Source organism: Nicotiana tomentosiformis, chromosome 2 (genome assembly GCF_000390325.3).
Source record: "Nicotiana tomentosiformis chromosome 2, ASM39032v3, whole genome shotgun sequence".
NCBI classification, from domain to species: Eukaryota; Viridiplantae; Streptophyta; class Magnoliopsida; order Solanales; family Solanaceae; genus Nicotiana; species Nicotiana tomentosiformis.
The window spans coordinates 56579322-56598362 of record NC_090813.1 but is presented as its reverse complement, the minus strand read 5'-3'; the positions used below and the strand labels follow the sequence as shown (position 1 = coordinate 56598362).

At 39.9% G+C, this 19041-nt stretch overlaps 1 protein-coding gene across 2 annotated transcripts; it reads left to right on the top strand.

Annotated features, from left to right (window-relative positions):
* Positions 1-12434: 12434 nt before the first annotated feature.
* On the top strand, positions 12435-18068 carry LOC117272947 (E3 ubiquitin-protein ligase WAV3-like). Of its 2 annotated transcripts, none has more exons than XM_070195368.1 (2): positions 12435-13023; positions 15925-18068. In XM_070195368.1, the coding sequence occupies exons 1-2, from the start codon at positions 12832-12834 to the stop codon at positions 17839-17841; spliced, it is 2109 nt and encodes a 702-aa protein (XP_070051469.1). In that variant the 5' UTR covers positions 12435-12831; the 3' UTR covers positions 17842-18068. The 2 variants fall into 2 exon arrangements, with proteins under 2 accessions (XP_070051469.1, XP_070051470.1); XM_070195369.1 differs by lacking the exon at positions 12435-13023 and adding an exon at positions 13063-14629.
* Positions 18069-19041: the final 973 nt, after the last annotated feature.

Sequence of the window (19041 nt, the reverse complement as noted above, 5' to 3'; positions counted from 1 at the left end):
ACTTGCTCAAACTCGAAGTAGGGTGACCCTTAGGTTTTAATTGAGTGAGGATGATTTTTTGAACTCAGAAATAAAATGGTCGATACGGCCACAGTAAAAAGAACGGTTTTCTCCCTTTCCGGATTGAAAAGTTTATTGTTTAATCATATAAAATCTATTGTACCTTAGCATGAAATAAGGGATTTGCTAGAGAGTTCGAACGATTCCGTACCCGTTAGGGCTTTCAAGGGTCGATATTATCGAGACCCTTTGTTTTGTTAATGCCTTAGCATAAAATAAAGAATTTTTTCGAGAGTTCGAGCGACTTTGTACCCATTAGGGTTTTCGAGGGTTGATATTATCAAGACCCTTAGTAATTCAGCCGAGGGTAGCCTTTTTAACCAGTTTATGAAAATATTCGAAGGCTTGTTTTATAACGGAAATTGGACGTCTCCGAACCGTGTTAATTTGGTTGTAGCCTTTTGGGCTTGTTCCCCTGTTATACTTCGAACAAGTTCGAAGTATCAGTCCCCGAGTGGGGTGGCCGTGGCCTATAAAATTGAGGGTTTCCCTTTTAAGGTCTTACGATCTCGAGGTTTTAGTAATTCGATCATGTCGATTTTTTGGATGGCAGTCCCCAAATGCGGGGTCAATTGTTCGAACTTTAGTTGTGACCGACCCTTAAGACAGTTTCCACAATAGATCACAAGCACGACATTTTAAAGTAAAAATTTCTCTAAGGCATGAAATATCTAGCAAGGAAAAATACTTTTTTCAATAGATTAACATACGTACATGTTTTTCATTAGGGCTTGAGTAATCTACATGGGCATGGTTCGTTCGAACGTTTGACCCTTACAAAATTTACCTATCGAGACCCTGTCGGCACGAAGTATTTTTCTTGTAACTATCCGACGGTGATGCCCCCAGTATTCGAGGTTGATTGTAAAAGAGCCTCGGATACTGTTGAATTGTTGTAAGTTTAGCACGAACAATGGTTGCCTCGTTAAAAACCTCGCTAGAAAAACCCATTTGGGACAAAAACCGGTTTAAGGGAAATAGAGTGCAATGCGTGCTTTCAGACCTAAGGACTTTGTGTTTGAAGAATTCTTTGATGTCTTCGATTAAACACCTGCAAATGGTTAGTATAAAATATAAACGAAAGTGGAGAAGGTCGTACCTTAGCAGTAATATCGTTTGAGGAGTGATATTTTCCAATTGTTTGGTAATTGTTTGCCGTTCATCATGCCAAGTTTGTAGGATCCCTTTCCGATGATATCGAGGACCTAATACGGTCCCTCCCAGTTCGGGCCAAGTTTTCCTTCATTTGGGTCTCAAGTATTGAGGGTGACCTTCCTCAGAACCAAGTCCCCGATTTTAAAGTGTCGAAGATTGGCTCTTCGATTGTAGTACCTTTCGATCCGTTGTTTCTGTGCGGCCATTCGAACGAGGGCGGCTTCCCATTTCTCATCTAGAAATTTGAGGCTTGTATTCATAGCCTCGTGATTTGACTCTTCCGTTGCATATAGAAACCTGACACTGGGTTCCCCGACTTCAACCGGGATCAGAGCTTCGACGCCATGTACTAAAGAGAACGATGTTGCCCCTGTACTGGATTTTGGTGTTGTTCGATACGCCCAAAGGACTTCGGGCAATATTTCTCTCCGTTTTCCCTTAGCGTCGTTCAATCTTTTCTTTAGATTTTGAATGATGGTCTTGTTTGTCGATTCGGCCTGTCTGTTCCCACTAGGATGATATGGCGTTGATAGGATCCTTTTTATTTTATGATCTTCGAGAAACTTTGTTGCTTTAATTGCTTTCCATTATCGTATACGATCTAGACAGGCATCCCGAATCGGCATATAATGTGGTCCCAGATGAAGTCTACGACTTCTTTCTCTATAATTTTCTCGAAAGCCCGTGCTTCAACCCACTTAGAGAAATAGTCAGTCATAAACAAAATAAATTTAGCTTTACCTGGGGCAGATGGTAGAGGGCCGACGATATCCATTCCCCATTTGATGAATGGTCATGGGGATAAGACTGAGTGGAGTTGCTCTCTGGGTTGGTGAATCATCGACGCATAAATTTGATATTTGTCGCACTTTCGAACAAACTCTTTTGTTTCCTTTTCCATATCGGCCCAATAGTATCCTGCTCTGATGACTTTGTGAACCAATGATTCGGCACCGGAATGATTCCCGCAGGTGCCCTCGTGGATTTCTCGTAGGACATAGTCGGTATATCCTGGTCCCAAACATATTGCCAATGGTCCATCGAGCATCCTTCTATATAGTGTTCCATCTTCGGCCAATGTGAATCGTGCGACCTTCGTGCGTAGAGTCCTCGATTCCTTAGGATCCGATGGAAGCTTCCCGCTCTTTAGGTACTCAATATATTTGTTTCTCCAATCCCAGGTCAGACTTGTGGAGTTGATTTCGGTGTGGCCTTCTTCGATTACTGACCTTGAAAGTTGTACGACAGTCCCCGAGCTAATCTCGTTGTCTTGAATGATGACCCCAAATTTGCAAGGGCATCGGCCTCACCGTTTTGTTCTCGAGGCACATGCTGTAGGGTCCATTCTTTAAACCGATGTAGAGTCACCTACAATTTGTCCAAGTACCTCTGCATTCGATCTTCTCGAACCTCGAAGGTTCTGTTGACTTGGTTTACCACAAGCAGGGAGTCACATTTGGCCTTGATGACCTCTGCTCCCAAACCTTTAGCTATCTCGAGACCTGCAATCATGGCCTTATACTCGGCCTCATTATTAGTTAACTTGGAAGTTTTGATAGCTTGTCTAATTGTATTACCCGTGGGCGGCTTCAGAATAATGCCTAGCCCGGACCCTTTCACGTTCGAAGCGCCGTCTGTGAAGAGGGTCCACACCCCCGATAATGTACCCGACTTTAATAGTAGTTCCTTTACGACCTTGGGTATGAGGGATAGCGTAAAGTCGACCACGAAGTCCGCTAAGATTTGAGACTTGATGGCTTTTCGGGGTCGATACTCGATATCGTACCCACTAATCTCAACGGCCCATTTGGCCAATCGGCCCGAATGTTCGGGCTTATGTGTCACGACCCAACTGGAGGGTCATGACTAGCACCCGGGCCATACTTGCCGAGCACCAACATACATTTTATCTAACCTTCCTTATTATCTTTAAGGGCCGACAAGATCAATATAAATGGTAGACATGGATCATGAACATCTAACAATGAAAGATAATGTCATGAACATACATAACATGGGACGACAAGACTGTCAAGAAACTATATATAAGGTACGAGCTACCATGAGTCGACACCTGTCTATGAGCCTCTAAAGGAACATAAGTTTTACAACATTGCCGGAACAGGGCCCCGACATACCCATAATGTTTATAACAAAAATGCATACCAAGACCACGGCAAGTCCGGAGAAGGGATCTCACCAATAACCGCTGAACTGGACAGCCTACTGTGGTGGGGGAGCTGCGTCTACCCGTCTATCAGGACCTGCAGCATGACATGCAGCGTCCACAAATAAAAGGGATGTCAGTACGAATAAAGTACTGAGTATGTAAGGCAGGAAAGCATAAGTAAGAACAGTAATATAAACAGGGATAGGGAATATACAACCTGTGACATCTGGGTACCTCTGAGGGATACTGACATGAAACACATGATACATACATATATATACATAAACTTTTAAAACATACGCCTTTGTGGGCATCACCATCATCATATCGTACCCGGCCGTAATAGGCTCGGTAAAACGTACCCGGCCATCATAGGGCTCGGTAGAATCATACCCGGCCACGTGGAGCTCGGTAAAACCCAACTGATCAGTGGTTGCACAATAGGTGCCGTACCCGGCCAACTATAGCGCGGCTTGGTAGAGTAAAATAGATACATATATATGATGCATGCTGGACTCATTGGAATCACATTTTGAACCTTTCGGAGTGACATAAGGTTGGTATCCTTCGTACACGTTATTAGGATTAACTCTTCATCAAGAATCTTATAAGAATCAAGAACTACCAACAACATTGATAATATAAGAATAAAAGAAGTAACATCAATATCAATCGTTTCATAAGAAGGGCAGCAATGTAAGTACTGCTAGCTTCTAAGAGTAGAGTATCTTTGGGAGCTCGTTCATTACATTATGTACAATTGGAGTCGTGCAAAAGAATGAAGGGGATAGCCTCACATACCTTGTATATACTGCCCAACCTCAAGCTATGCAAATGTCACGACTCCTTAGTCTACAATAAGAGAAATGACACTATCATTATCGTTTAAGCGTCGTAACTATTATGTATCGACCGCAACCTATTTTACGATGAAACGGACAGCACCTCCCCTATTTATATGACTTCACACAAGTCAATACAGTCACCAAACAGCCCAAACAACATCATTAATAATCATATTGAGCCTCCCAAAACAGTCCACCAACCAACAACATTACTACCAAGCCTTTCGATATATATTTCACAAGTTCTAGCTTCAACGACTTAGCCGTAACTTGGATAATCTTAAATATATATATAGAGTAAGAGGTTCCTTACCTTTAAACAGAAATAACAACTCCAATTTGACCTTAATTTTCCACGAAATATCTCTCCAATTCTGCCAAAAGAACAAGGAAGCGAAACTAGCAATCAATTCGGGTTTTTCGGCACTAGAATTACTTTAGAAGACTTGAAATCACCTAGGGTTGATATTAAAAACTTGAAGGAGTATTTACAGAACATAAAACACTTAAAACAACCTGCCAAATGAGCTGGAACAACACAAAAATCAGCAACAACAAGAAGAACAAGAAACTTACTAGCGCCACGGGATTCCCGACACTTGATTTGTGTTGTTTGCCCTTTGTTTGGGTCTTGGATCATGAGAGAACCTTGAGAGAGTGTTTTTAGGATTCTAAGGTCTGAATATACTGAAAAATAATGACTTAAAACGGGGTTGAGGTATCTTATATATATCCATATGTCTTAAACCGCCTATGTGGGCCCCATAGAGAGCTGCTTGGCGCACTCTTACGAAAATGCGAATATCTCTCTATTACGAGATTGTATCGACGAACGGTTTAATGCGTTGGAAACTAGCCTCATAGATATTCAATTTGTTAGGTAGATCACCCCATAATTCCAAGTATATTGGGAAAAAAATGTAGTAACATTTGACCTAAAGTTTAAGAAAAATTATAAACGTAAGTTGCGACAACTTTTATCGACTTTGTTTCATAACTCGCTTGACTTCAAGACTTATGATACGGATATTATATGATTCAAATACATTAAAACATGACCTCTTGGGATAATTAATCACCTCTAGTGTTACCCGAAAATACGGGTTACAACATCCTTGATTCGTTTAACTTCTAATACTTGTTAACCACTCTTATACACCCTTGTATCGTTTAAGACCAATAGGATTAACTTCTTATCATCTCAAAGATAATCTCTTCTTGGATTTATGTCGACTAACTTACGGCGTGATCTAAGGTACGCGAATTTGGGTTGTAACATTATGCAAAATATTGTGAAGGGAATAAGTAGTCACCATACAGATCGGGTGACACTGAAAATATGGTTTTAATTTCCTAGAGGCGCTTATTAGGGCAAGCGCTAATTTTTCTAAGTGTGGGTACCGGGTCTCGGCCTTACCTAAAGTTTGACTAACAAAGTAAACAGGAAATTGCGTACCTTGCTCTTCTCGAACTAAGACCCCACTTACCGCGATTTTCGAGACTGCTAAGTACAAGTAGAGTTGCTCATCTATTTTCGGAGTATGAAGCAGTGGCGGGCTCGAGAGGTACCGCTTTAATTCTTCCAATGCTTGTTGGCGTTCCAAGGTCCATGCAAAATTGTTCTTCTTTTTGAGCAGTGAGAAGAACCTGTCACTTCTATCTGAAGACCTCTAGATGAATCGGCCTAGGGTGGCTATGCGCCCTGTTAATCTTTGTACGACCTTAACATTTTCCACGACTGTGATGTCTTCGATTGCCTTGATCTTATCGGGGTTGATTTCTATCCCCCGATTTGATACCATAAAGCCGAGGAACTTGCCCGAGCCGACCCCCGAATGCACATTTCTCTGGGTTAAGTTTCATGTAGTGTTTCCTTAGTATATCGAAGGTCTCCTGCAAATGTATCTAATGGTCCTCTGCTCACATAAACCTCCATTGATTTACCTATTTGTTCTTCGAACATTCGATTTACTAAGCATTGATAAGTGGCACCAGAATGTTTTAGTCCAAACAGCATTACATTATAACAATAGGTGTCGTACTTAGTGATGAACGAAGTCTTTTCCTGGTCTTCCGGGTTCGTTTGTATTTGATTGTACCCAGAGTAGGCATTGAGAAAACTAAGGATCTCGTAGCCGGCCGTGGCATCGATCATACGATCGATATTCGGCAGAGGAAAAGAGTCTTTAGGATATGCTTTGTTTAAATCTTTATAGTCTACGCACATTCTAAGTTTATTTACCTTTTTAGGGACTACGACTACGTTTGCTAACCATTCGGGATATTTTACTTCCCGAATGGATCCTATTTTGAGAAGTTTGGCTACCTCGTCCTTGATGAATGCATGTTTTACCTTGGACTGGGGCCTTCTCTTTTGTTTTATCGGGCAGAACTTCGGGTCCAAGCTCAGTCAATGTGTAGTGATCTCTGGCAGGATCCCTGTCATATCTAGGTGGGACCAACCAAAACAATCCATATTATTGATAAGAAATTTAATGAGTTTTTCCCTGAGCTCGAAGATTAACCCCGTACCCAGGTATACCTTTCGATCGGGTAGATGCTCGATCAGTATGACTTGCTCCACCTTCGACTGTCGTTTTGGTGGCGTCGGAATCTTTGAGGATTATGAAGGATCGAGGGATCCAGTAGTCACCGTCCTCATTTATTCCCTGCTTCTCCGACTGAGTCGAGGCTGGTGGTTGTGGTTGCTATTTAGCTTCCTGAACTCCTTTGGACTTTGATCCCTTTGTTGATGAAAGCGCCGATATCGGTATTACTTCGTCGACCACGAACATCTCTTTGGCAGCATGTTGTAGGGATACACCATTTTTACTCCATCCGGCGTTGGGAACTTTAGTATTTGGTGAAGGGTTGAGGGGACCGCCCTCATGTTGTGAATCCAGGGTCTTCCGAGCAGTGCGTTGTATCTCATATAACCCTCGATCACATGGAACTTTGTTTCTTGAATAATTCCGGCTACATTTACTGGTAGGATGATTTCACTTTTAGTTGTTTCACTTGCCATGTTGAAATCATTGAGAATCTGAGTTGCGGGTACAATCTGATCTTGTAGGCCGAGCTTCTCCACGACCCTCGATCGAATAATATTGGCCGAGCTTCCTGGATCAATTAAAACATTAACCTGAATTTTATCCATAAGGATAGAGATTACCAAAGCATCATTGTGAGGTTGTGAGATCCCTTATGCTTCCTCATCATTGAATGATAAAATTCCTTCTGGCACATAGTCTCGAGTTAGTTTTTCCCTGGTGATTGATACTTTAGTTCGTTTGAACATGGGCCCTTGTGGAATATCGACCCCACCAACGATCATGTGAATCACGTGATGTGGTTCTTCCTGCTTGTTTTTCATGTTCGCATCCCTGTCTTTGAAATGGTTCTTAGCTCGGTCGCTCAAGAATTCTCGAAGGTGACCCTCGTTGAGTAGACGGGCTACCTCCTCCCTTAGTTGTCTACAGTCTTCGATTTTATGACCATGTGTACCATGGTATTTGAATATTTGATTAGGGTTTCTTTGGGACGAATCGATTTGTAGGGGTCTGGGCCATCTAGTATCTTTGATTCTCCCAATGGCTGACACAATACCTGATGTGTCGATGCTGAAGTTGTATTCTGATAACCGTGGTGCTTCTGTGGGATCGACATGTTTATCGAAGCCACTTTTGCTCATGAGCACTCGAGAGCTCTGTCCTCGATCGTTCCTTTGATCGTTTCGAATGGGATTGCATCCTGGGCCGTTGTTTCTACGATCTGCGTTGTATGGTTGATACCGAACTCTGTTCGACCGGGGTTCTCTGTTTATATCCCTTTGAGTTCTGCCGACGGGGCCTGTTTGGATAAACGGAACCGGAAGGGGTCCCCAATTGATCATCCTCGACCCTGATCTTTGACTGGTACCGATTATGTACATCGACCCAGGTTACCGCTGGATATTCAATTAAATTCTGCTTTAGCTTTCGTGATGCCACCGAACTTCGTTCGTTCAAACCTTGAGTAAAGGCTTGAACAGCCCAATCGTCTGTGACCGGTGGTAGTTTCATGCGTTCCATATGGAACCGAGATACGAATTCCCTCAACCTTTCGCTGTCTTTTTGTTTCACCTTGAAGAGGCCCGACTTCCTAGTTGCAACCTTTATTGCTCCAGCATGTGCCTTTACGAAGGAGTCTACAAGCATGACGAATGAATTGATAGAATTAGGCGGCAAATTATGGTATCATATCATTGCCCTTTCGACAAGATTTCTCCAAATTTCTTCAGTAAAATAGATTCAATCTCATCGTCTTCCAAGTGATTCCCTTTTATTGCGCATATATAAGAAATGGCATGCTCATTAGGGTCAGTGGTCCCATTATACTTAGGAATTTCTAGCATTCGGAATTTTTTTGGAATGGGTTTCGGAGCCGCACTTGGAGGAAAAGGCTTATGTACGAATTTCTTTGAATCCTTACCCTTTAGAATCGGCGGTGCCCCCGGTATTTGGTCAACCCGGGAGTTGTATGTCTCTACTTTCTTGTCATTTGCCTCGATTTTCTTTTCTCCCGATTCAATCCGTTTAGTGAGCTCTTCGAGCATTTTCATAATGGCGGGATCAGTCCCTGATTCGTTGGCGTTCGACCTTTCCGGCACAGGCTCGGTCCTGTGGACGACTTCTGGTTCTATCCTACTCGGTGTTCTGTGCTGATTTTGTAGTTATGCTATAGCCGCTTGTTGAGCCTGTAACATTTCGAATATAAATTGGAGGCTAACTCCACCATCTTCTCTGCCCTGTGTACCTTGACCACCTGATCGAACTTCCCTGCGTATGCTACCTTTGGGATCAGCGCCAAAATTTGCATTTAGGGCGACATGTGAACTGACATCAACGGGATTTTCAATTGGTGCTCCCTCGAGGTCATCCTGAGGTGCCTCGATCCCTGGAGCGGCTATATTATCATTTTCCCATGAAATCCGAGGTCGTTATCACCGTGTGTAGGCGCTGCTTGTGAGTTTGACATGTTTATCCTGAAAACAAAGATTCTTACGAGAACAAGTGTAAAACAGTGTGTGTTATCAGAATCAATATTAAGCGGTCACTATTATCCTTAGCCCCACGGTGGGCGCCAAACTATTTACCCTTAAAATTGGATAATAATTAAACTTATAATGAGGTTCTAAGGATATGTGATTTCACTTAATACTAATTGATAAATATGAAGATTAATAACAGAAATGAATTATAAAGTAAAGTGAACCAGTGTTGAAACGGAATTCAACCCTCGAGCTAGGGTGCCTTCGAACTGATTGATACTAAAACGGTTAAAAATAAACTAAGCTGATGAACATGAGAGTATAAGATAAAGAGAGAGCGTTATATTAGCTTTTTTATGCGAGAACAATGTGTCTTACAAATGGCTAATACTCCCCTTTATATAGTAGATGAATTCTACTTATGGTATAACTCTAATTACAGAAGAAAATCCCACGATTAGCTAATTAACCGTTCCTAATTTGATCTGTTCCGAGATTTTTACCATGATCTTCGACCAGTCACGGATATTTCGCCTTTCCGTTATTATGTTATCTTCGATCTTGCTCGATGCCTGTCTCATTCGGTCTCGATCGCTGTTGTCCTCGATCTCAACAGGTACCTTGAATCCCGAACTTGGTACCTTGTCCTCGTACCTTGGTCTGATCTACTACAGGGCCGACCTTCGATGCAGCTCCCCGGCCCGGTCAGATAGAAAAATTGGGTGGGCTCGGTTTTAACCTTATACAATTCTAGAAGATATCGCCAACTTTTAGCTCACCCAAAACGCTCTTAAACCCATTTAAGAACTCCTAAACGATTCAAGGTTAAATCAAAGGCGAACCTTGTAGGATTTAGCGTTAAGGATCTAATGATCATCATTGTATCCCCTATCTTCTTCTTATACTGATTTTGGAGATTACATGGAGGTAGAAATAATCACCATAAAAGCATAAAAATTCAAGAAGCGTAGCTAGTTCTTTAACAAGGTATGTAAGGCAATTTTCTTTCTTGGCATGTCTTTATGTAAGCGCTTCTTCTGAATAATCCATATGTGGTAAGACTGAATTGTTCTAAGCCTCTCTTGACAATGATGTTCTCCTTATTCATTCTGTACCGATGACACTTTCCTTTAAATTTGAAAAGCTCCCGGATGGTATCGTGAGGTCATGAAATGTAGTTCACTATGAGTCTAACGTTGATATCTCTATTAACCTTACATTGTATTTATATATATACATGAATTTAGTTTACTTAACTGAGGCCTCTATGAAGCCAGTTACAGAATGATGTGTTAGGGTATACTACCAAGCCCTCTATGAGATCGAGTACAAAATGACGTGATACGAAATATTATGAGTCCTCTTAAGGCCGGGCACAACTGATACCTCTTGAGGCCGGGCACGATGTGATGAAGATATAGGACCTTACCGAGTCCTCCTTAGGCCGGGCACAATCGAGACCTCCTGAGGTCGGGTATGATGTGATAAAAGTATGAGACATTATCGAGTCCTCTTCGAGGCCGAGTACGTTATGATGTGAGATGATATGTCCCAAAAAATGGTTGAATAATATTATATTATATTATGTTTAATGCATAGCCCCAATGAGTGGCTTAACCTTTACAAAACTTGCATACATTCATGATTTGTAGTTACTGCAGTGCACGCCTCCGGTGGCTTATCTTCGTTGTTCAAGTTCAAATTGTGTAGCCTCTTATATTATGTCTTTGGTTTACATACATTATCAGCTTTATACTCAGTACATCTTTCATACTGACGCCCCTTTCTTTTGGGCGTTGTGTCCATGCCCACAAGTACATATAGACCCGGTAACGCCCCTCCCAGTGTACACTCCAGCAGTTGGTTGTCATATTCCACTTCTCCGAAGTAATTGTACAGAAGTCAATAGGTACTGAAGTCGGGTACAGTAGGGCCCTGTCCCGACCAAGTTATGTTTCATGGTACTCTCAGAGGCTTGCACATCTGATGAAGGTGAGCTTCAAACATTCGACTTATGTAGTAAATTCGATTTAAATGAGTATTTTGAGCTTCGAGAAGGATGTTGAGAAAAGAAAAAGGCATTTGAGAGCCCCTTATTACTTTCATAAATTGTACATTATTCCGGTAATTATGCCATAGAATAAAAGGAACTGGAACATCCCAAGTTAAGGTAAGAGTTGAAAAGCGAGTTATTAATTACTCTCACCGTTCCGATTTAGATGAGGTAGTTTGACTTGACAAAAGTTTAAGAAATAAAATAAGACTTTCGAAATATGTGGTCCTAAAAGTTTAAGGAACAAAAGATTTGTAGGGTCATGACATTTGTGTGACTATAAAACCTTTTCATTAATATTTGGGAAGGTATTAGCGTTTTTTGCGCCATACTGTTAAACTTGTTCCATCAAGAGGTTCAAAGTACTGTTAATTTGTAGTCGTTGGTAATTTTCAAAATTGTTAAAATATTTGAAAACTCATGTTTTATGCTGTGATAAGGCTTTATTAGTACTTTAATTACTTATTAAACCTAAAAATCTATTAAAATATGTCAGTAGAGGGACTAAATTAACACAACTCACTAATTGTAAGTTTTGTCTTTACTTGAATATCCACATTACTATGGTTAAAATTTACAAATAAGTGATCGTTGATTCATGCGATAAAGAAAAATAATCTCTGAATAGAATATGGGACTATATAGTCAATGTATTTGGCTGAATTAATTTTTCCGGCACAAGCAATTAGAAATTAGTTATACAAGATTTTGATATTGTTCTTATAGAAACTCAATGTGGATAACAATCCACGGATTAACTATCCCGGATAAAACAATGATGTTAAGGGTCATTAGGTTATTGGGATTAGGTATTATAATCCCGGGAGGTGGGAATTGATTCTTTTCCCGTGTTTGGTTAATGGTTATATTAACTATTCCATACTAGATGTGGAATAGTAATTTCAGAATTATAATTTTAAAATTGTTAATCCTTTAATATCCTGCTTTGCAATCAAACGACACCTTACGACATATTTAATTCCCGCATTCTAGTCTCGGTATCACTTGTTTGGGAACCAAACCGCCCCTGAGTGACGAGAATTGTAAATTACCAAAAAGTCAGCTATGAGGATCTAGACAATTAAAATATGTATGAAGACATTACAATAAATGAAATTGAAAGTTCCCCAAATTACTCCCCTCTTCCCTCTCTTACCTTATTTATGACGGAAAATGGTAACATGCAGTTTTATTCTCCCACCCATACAATTACTCCTAGCTAAAATGAAAAGCCCTTCCGTTTTTGGAACCAAATCAAAAGAGAGAGAAGGGCGAATAATTAATTAGATCAAATCAGATACACTTTGCCGTATCATTCTTGTCTTTTCAAATATCACAGAAAGAAAATTCTTGTCACTATTTTAAAATCCAAATTGTCTTTCTTTTTTCTCTCTTCTTCTTCTTCTTCTTCTCCAATTTCACGTTCGTATTTTCTTCTTTTTTTTGCCATACAAACCCAAACCCTAAAATCCATTATATTTCTCTTTCTCGTTCTATAGAAAGAGCTAAAAGGAGAATAATGTCAGGGACATGGAGCAAACTGCAGAAAACGCTGTCGTTTAGGCAACAACCTAAGTCTCCTACCGATAATGGTGCATCCTCCGGTTCCAATTCCAAATCGCCACCACCTCCTCGTCCGCCCTCCGCCCCTTCTTCCTCCTCTTTCTCCCGTTTCTCCCGAAGCTTCAGCTCCACCTCCCGATCCTCTAAGGTCCGTTTTTCTCTTTTTTTTTAAATAATTTTCTCCTCCTCTTTTTTCTTTTTTTGAGTTTGTCGGTTGTTTCTTCCTTGTCTTTCGCCGGTAGTATTTGATTTGTTATCCATTTTGATTCGCCGGAAAGTCGGTTTTTGCTTCACCGGTGATGACAGCTGGTATTTTACCATCGCGAAAAAGGAGCAGAATTTTGTGCTTTTCCTAAACTGGAATGAAAGGAGAATTTGTTTTGGACAAAACTACCTTCGTTATTTTGCGAAATTTACTGGATTCTTCCGTTTTTGGGGATCTGAGCCGGGGTACTATTGGAAATTCAGTTTTAAATTTTATTATGTTTGTTTGGCTTTATTTGAATAAGTGAATAAACTAAAAGGAAATCCAGCTTTACAAGTCATTTGATGACGAATGCATGCATGATTATTATACTGCCCTCCGCTCTGCTTTGGTATCAACGCCCCTTTCTTGAGGTCAAAAAGGTCATTTTTAATAAAGAGTTCTAAGCTAAAAGCTACCTTTCTTGGCTTTCCGTGCAGGCTTTTTCTAAATTTGACTTTGTGAAAATACCTTTTCAATTTCTACTGCTAAAATTGATGCTAGTGTACAACCACTATTAATTAAGGTACAACCCGATACCATTTACCTAATGGTATTATCCTACTCATTTAAACAAACAAAACTGTTTAGCCCCGACTCATTTTATTTTTTACATAAGAGGTGGATTATTTATTGGGTAGCTGAAAATTTGGATGATTTCAGCTTTGGACAAATAGGGGATCTTTTATTGTTGGCTAAGATCTTTTTGACAACTTCTTACGCCAGCTATGTGTGTGTGCCCATGTCTAGTAAAAGAAGTTGGATTGAATGAAGCTGGACCAGTTCTATAAATATAGGATTATAATTGGCAATAGCTTAGACGTAACAACTATTGACTTTGCAACGTAGAAAAGGACGGACTTTTTTCTATGCACTACGTGTTTGCTTCACATGGAGTATATTAGTTGTGCGCAAGATGCAGTTTGTTTTTTCATATTGAAATGTTAATTTGCTAGATTGATAAGAATTGATTAGTAGTAGCAATAGCTGGACCTGGTAAAAATAACTTTCAAAAAGTTAAAGAATGATATTTGGACCTGTTCTTGTATATTTATTATAGCCTTTGCGCTTTTATATTCGACAAATGTCCCTTGGACTTGTACGTTTGTTTTTGTAATTTTGAGCAGGTTATTGCTAGTTTAGTTGTATTTGGACTAGTTAGGAAGGAACTGGAATAGTTTTTTCGTGTACTCCATAAGGACTTGGACGGTCTACATTTTTAATGCACGACATAGTGTATTTATTGTTCTTTGCTCAAATTACTCAACCTAACCCTATATAATATTATTTGCACACTGTTATTATGAAAAGCTGACTCTAAGCAAATTTGAGATCAAGACATAGATTGATTTATTTACCTGATTGCCATGAAGAGTTGAACACTGATTCCCTAGCAAGTCATAAGTTGTTTTTTCACACCGACAATTTGATTGTTCTTCCCAAGAGGTTATGAATTCCATGCAGCTAACTTATGTCTTACAATGTTCTTCTAAATTTGTTCCGGCAAAAGGTGTAAGATTAATATTTCATTAATTTTGTCAGTACTTTGTTTAGGTAACTAGACTAGATATCCTCATGTATATTTTATAGAAAAGTCCTTGCTGCTTAAACAATTGACTTTGTTTTGGTCAATATTTCATAAAGTTAATACCAGTGTTGTCAAAAGGTGCGCTTAAAAAGCGCACTTAAATCCTAAAGTGAGGCTCAAAACATGTTGAGCACTTTGCCTCGTTTAGCGGACGCTTCAGTGTTGTCATCAAGGCTCTAAGACATACTTTTTCTTGCCAATGAGCGTAATCCTGAAGAGACGTTAAACAATTGATATTTGACTTTATTGTAAAAAAATTCAATTTCGTTATCTATATATTTGTTATTCATGCTTATAATTATTAGTTTTGGACTACACATACATATCTGTATTTTTTCTCTATTTGCGTATTTCTTCATTAAAGCCCACGCTTTATTTGCGCTTAAAGCCTCGTGTACCTTAGAGCTTTTTTACACTTTTCGCCTTTGATAACACTGGTTAATACTTATGTAACTAATTATTCCAAAAGCTTATTTCATTAATGATTTAAGTAGTTGAATGAGTCGGTAACTGTGTCCAATGACTTATCTATTCCCGGAAAAAAAGTCCAAAGGTTCCAGAACTTTTTTATTATTGAAAATATTTACCGTGAATGTACAGTTGAAGCAGTTTTAGTGTTTTAAAAAAGGTTTCAAGTAAGGGCTTATGTCATGAGAGTCTTTACATGATTGCTTGGTAACTTCCTTTTTCTTTTTTGTAATGATAAAGTCCGAGTTAACTTGCATGAACCTCAATTATTCCACTGCATAGCTACTACTATCATCTATTGTTTTTTGTCCCCATTAGGATTTGAACCTTGATTTTCAACGTTTATACCATTTCAATGATCACTAGACCACACCCTCGGGCACGATTGCTTAGTGACTTCGTTAGTTTCTTTGGTCAGAAAATCGCTATTGCTGCTCTTTTTACTATCTTTTCTTTGCCATTGTCCCATGTATAGTGTATACCTTATGATGGATTCAAATTCTATGCTTTGGTGAACCTGCTGTTCAACAATGTCCACTAAATTTTTTTTGAGTGTATATATAACCTACAACTTGTGGAATTCCACTGGCTCTGTTGTTGTTGTTGATATATAACCTATGGCTTCATCAATGTTTCTTAAGTTAATTGAGGAATTGATTAGGAGGCATGTGGTTACATATGGACAGTCTCATTGAGCATGTATATATTTATTGGTTTGCCACTTTTTCAATTTTTTGTTGCAATTGCAGCGAACATGTGCTATTTGCCTTGGGAGTATGAAACCTGGGAATGGTCAGGCCATATTCACTGCTGAATGCTCTCACTCCTTCCACTTCAGCTGCATCGCCAACAGTGTTAAGCATGGAAACTACCTCTGCCCTATCTGCAGATGCAAATGGAAAGAGATTCCTCTCATGTCGTCCTTCAGTACTGATACAACCATTAACAATGCAGGACGGACTCGTGTCTCTCCACTTGAAGATCAACCACCGGTATCTCTGCCCCTTCCTGAGCCCCTTCACTTCTCTGATGATGAACCTCTTCCCAGCATTACCGTGGATCAGACCTCCTCCCCTTCCACCATTCATTCAGAAAGAGTAGTCTTGAGAGCTTTTCCAGAATTTTCTGCTGTTGCTGCTTCTGAAGCGGTGTCAAGATTTGCTGTTCTTGTTGGAGTAAGGGCACCTCCACTTGCTGATGATGCTCGGCACCAAGAGCGTGCGCCTATCGACCTGGTCACAGTTCTAGATGTTAGTGGCAGCATGGCTGGATCAAAATTGGCTCTCTTGAAGCAAGCAGTTTGTTTTGTCATAGATAACTTGGGACCTTCTGACCGTCTAGCTGTTGTTACCTTTTCATCTGGAGCTCAAAGAAACTTCCCCTTGCGAAGGATGACAGAGCAGGGGCGTCGAGAGGCTGTACAGGCTGTCAATTCCATCTCAGCTAATGGTGGAACAAATATCGTAGAAGGACTCAAGAAAGGAGTTCGAGTTCTTGAAGAAAGGCGTGAAAGGAATCCAGTTGCTAGTATTGTTCTCTTGTCAGATGGGAGAGACACCTATAACGGAGATAATGCCAACCAACGTCACAGTCCTCGGAATCGTAGATCCTCGAATGCAACATCAGGTCCAGAATATCTGAATCTGTTGCCTTCTTCCATTTGTCCTCGCAATAGAGAAGCACTAGCAGCAGACCAGCTGCCAACTTTTCATGTACATACATTTGGGTTTGGGTTAGACCATGATTCTTCTGCTATGCATGCTATCTCAGATGCATCGGGTGGTACATTTTCATTCATTGAGACAGTTGGTACTGTTCAAGATGCCTTTGCAATGTGTATTGGTGGTCTCCTCAGTGTTGTAGCTCAGGAATTAAAACTTACTGTTAGGTCAGCATCACGTGGAGTGGAAATTGGTTCCATCCCTTCAGGACGATATACAAGTGAAATTTCTGAACAAGGAAAGCAAGGTCTAATAAACATTGGGAACCTGTATGCAGATGAGGAGAAAGAATTCCTTGTCTACTTGTCTGTTCCCTCGGCTGAAATTGATGGAAGCGCAACAAAGACATCTCTGTTGAAAATTACATGTGGTTACAAGAATAGCACGTCTGAAGAAATGGTCAGTGTGGAGGGTGAGACAGTTGAGATACGTCGGCCACCAGTGCTGTCTCCTACGGATGTGCTAGTAAGTCGTGAGGTTGATAGGCAGATAAACAGGCTGGCAGTAGCAGAAACCATTGCAGAGGCACAACATATGGCAGAAAATGGAAATCTTGAGGGTGCTCAAGCCGTTCTAGCCAACAGAAGAACCTCTCTTCTATCTTCTGTATCTGCCCAAGCAGGTGATGCTCTTTGTAACTGGCTTGACACTGAACTGACTGAAATCAGAGAGAGGATGGCGAGCAGGGAACGCTATGAACAAACAGGACGCGCTTATGTCCTCTCGGGTTTGAGCTCACATTCTTGGCAAAGAGCCACAACTAGAGGAGACACAACGACACAAATAATATCGCAAGGTGGTAGCTCAAGCAACAGTGGTGCAATTGGCTATGAAACTCCATCTATGGTCAACATGGTCTCAAAGTCACAGAATCTAAGTCTTGCCAATCGTGTTGAACAGGTTCCTCGTCCCAACAAGACATGCAACTTAATTCCAAGATCTTAGTAAACATTTCTAACCCAATTCGTTCTCAGCGTGATAGGCAACTGAACAACAACACCCTTCTCGTGATATAATTCTGTGGTATTTGACCCTACTATACTTTTTTTTGGCTCCATTTGTTTTTTCTTTTAGTTCTCCATAGTTGAATCATTTTCAAATTAGATTCTTTTGGATTGACATCTCTACAGTTCGGAATAATATTTTAGAGCTGATAACCGTTTGTCTGCTGAGATCGTCCTCTTATTAGAGAATACTATACTTGTCCCTTTTCGATTCTGTAAGGATTTCAAAGAGAGGTTTAAATGATCATGGGCTACTCTAAGTATAGCCTTAAGGTTTAGAATTGGATGCTCAGATTTTTTTAAAGAACACTTCAAAAATTAGAAACATAAATCCCTAACAATGGGTAGTGTTTAATATGCGAACAACTATTGGTCGAATATGACGCTTCTATTAAGAAAAGATGTTTGTGCTTTGCATTTAAGCTGGCGTTCGCGAAATAGATAGTAATATGTATCTTCTAAGAGTTAGTTTCGTCATCAATATACTAGTTAGTAGTTACATATCGTAGCATCAAAAGATATGACATTAATATTAAAGGGAACGCTCACATTGAAACGTCTCAGTCTTAATGAGCTCATATTGGCTACTTCCACATAATGTCAAAGAATTTTCATTGCGTAAATATCACGAGTTATCTCAAAACTTAAAGAATAATTGCACTAATAAATAATGAGTTTGCTAAACCTAGTCACTGAGTCACATCTTTGTTTGACCAAAAAAATGTAGAATTTTGATTAAACTAATTAATTTTGTATTACGAAGGGCTAAACCTAGTTAGTTAATGATAATAACTTCAGATCTATAACCAATTAACACCAATAACGCAAGAGCAGTGTTGAGAGAAGATTAAATGTGATGTACATTCAATGTTTCAAGATCATTAATGATGGAGGAATATCAAACAATAAATAACGATAAATGACATTAAAGTAAATAAGGAGAATGATTCACCCAATATTGAATGAAGTAGGTGATTCTCCTTTCTTACAATGATGAATAATAGACAAATACTAGAATGTTGGGACCCTTCTCGGATCTAATGGAAAAAGTGTAGAATAGTAGACAATCGAATCTCTTTAGAAAGGTAGTGATTGTCTTTTATCTAGAGAGAAAGTCTGTTTTTCATAGAATGTTCTTATC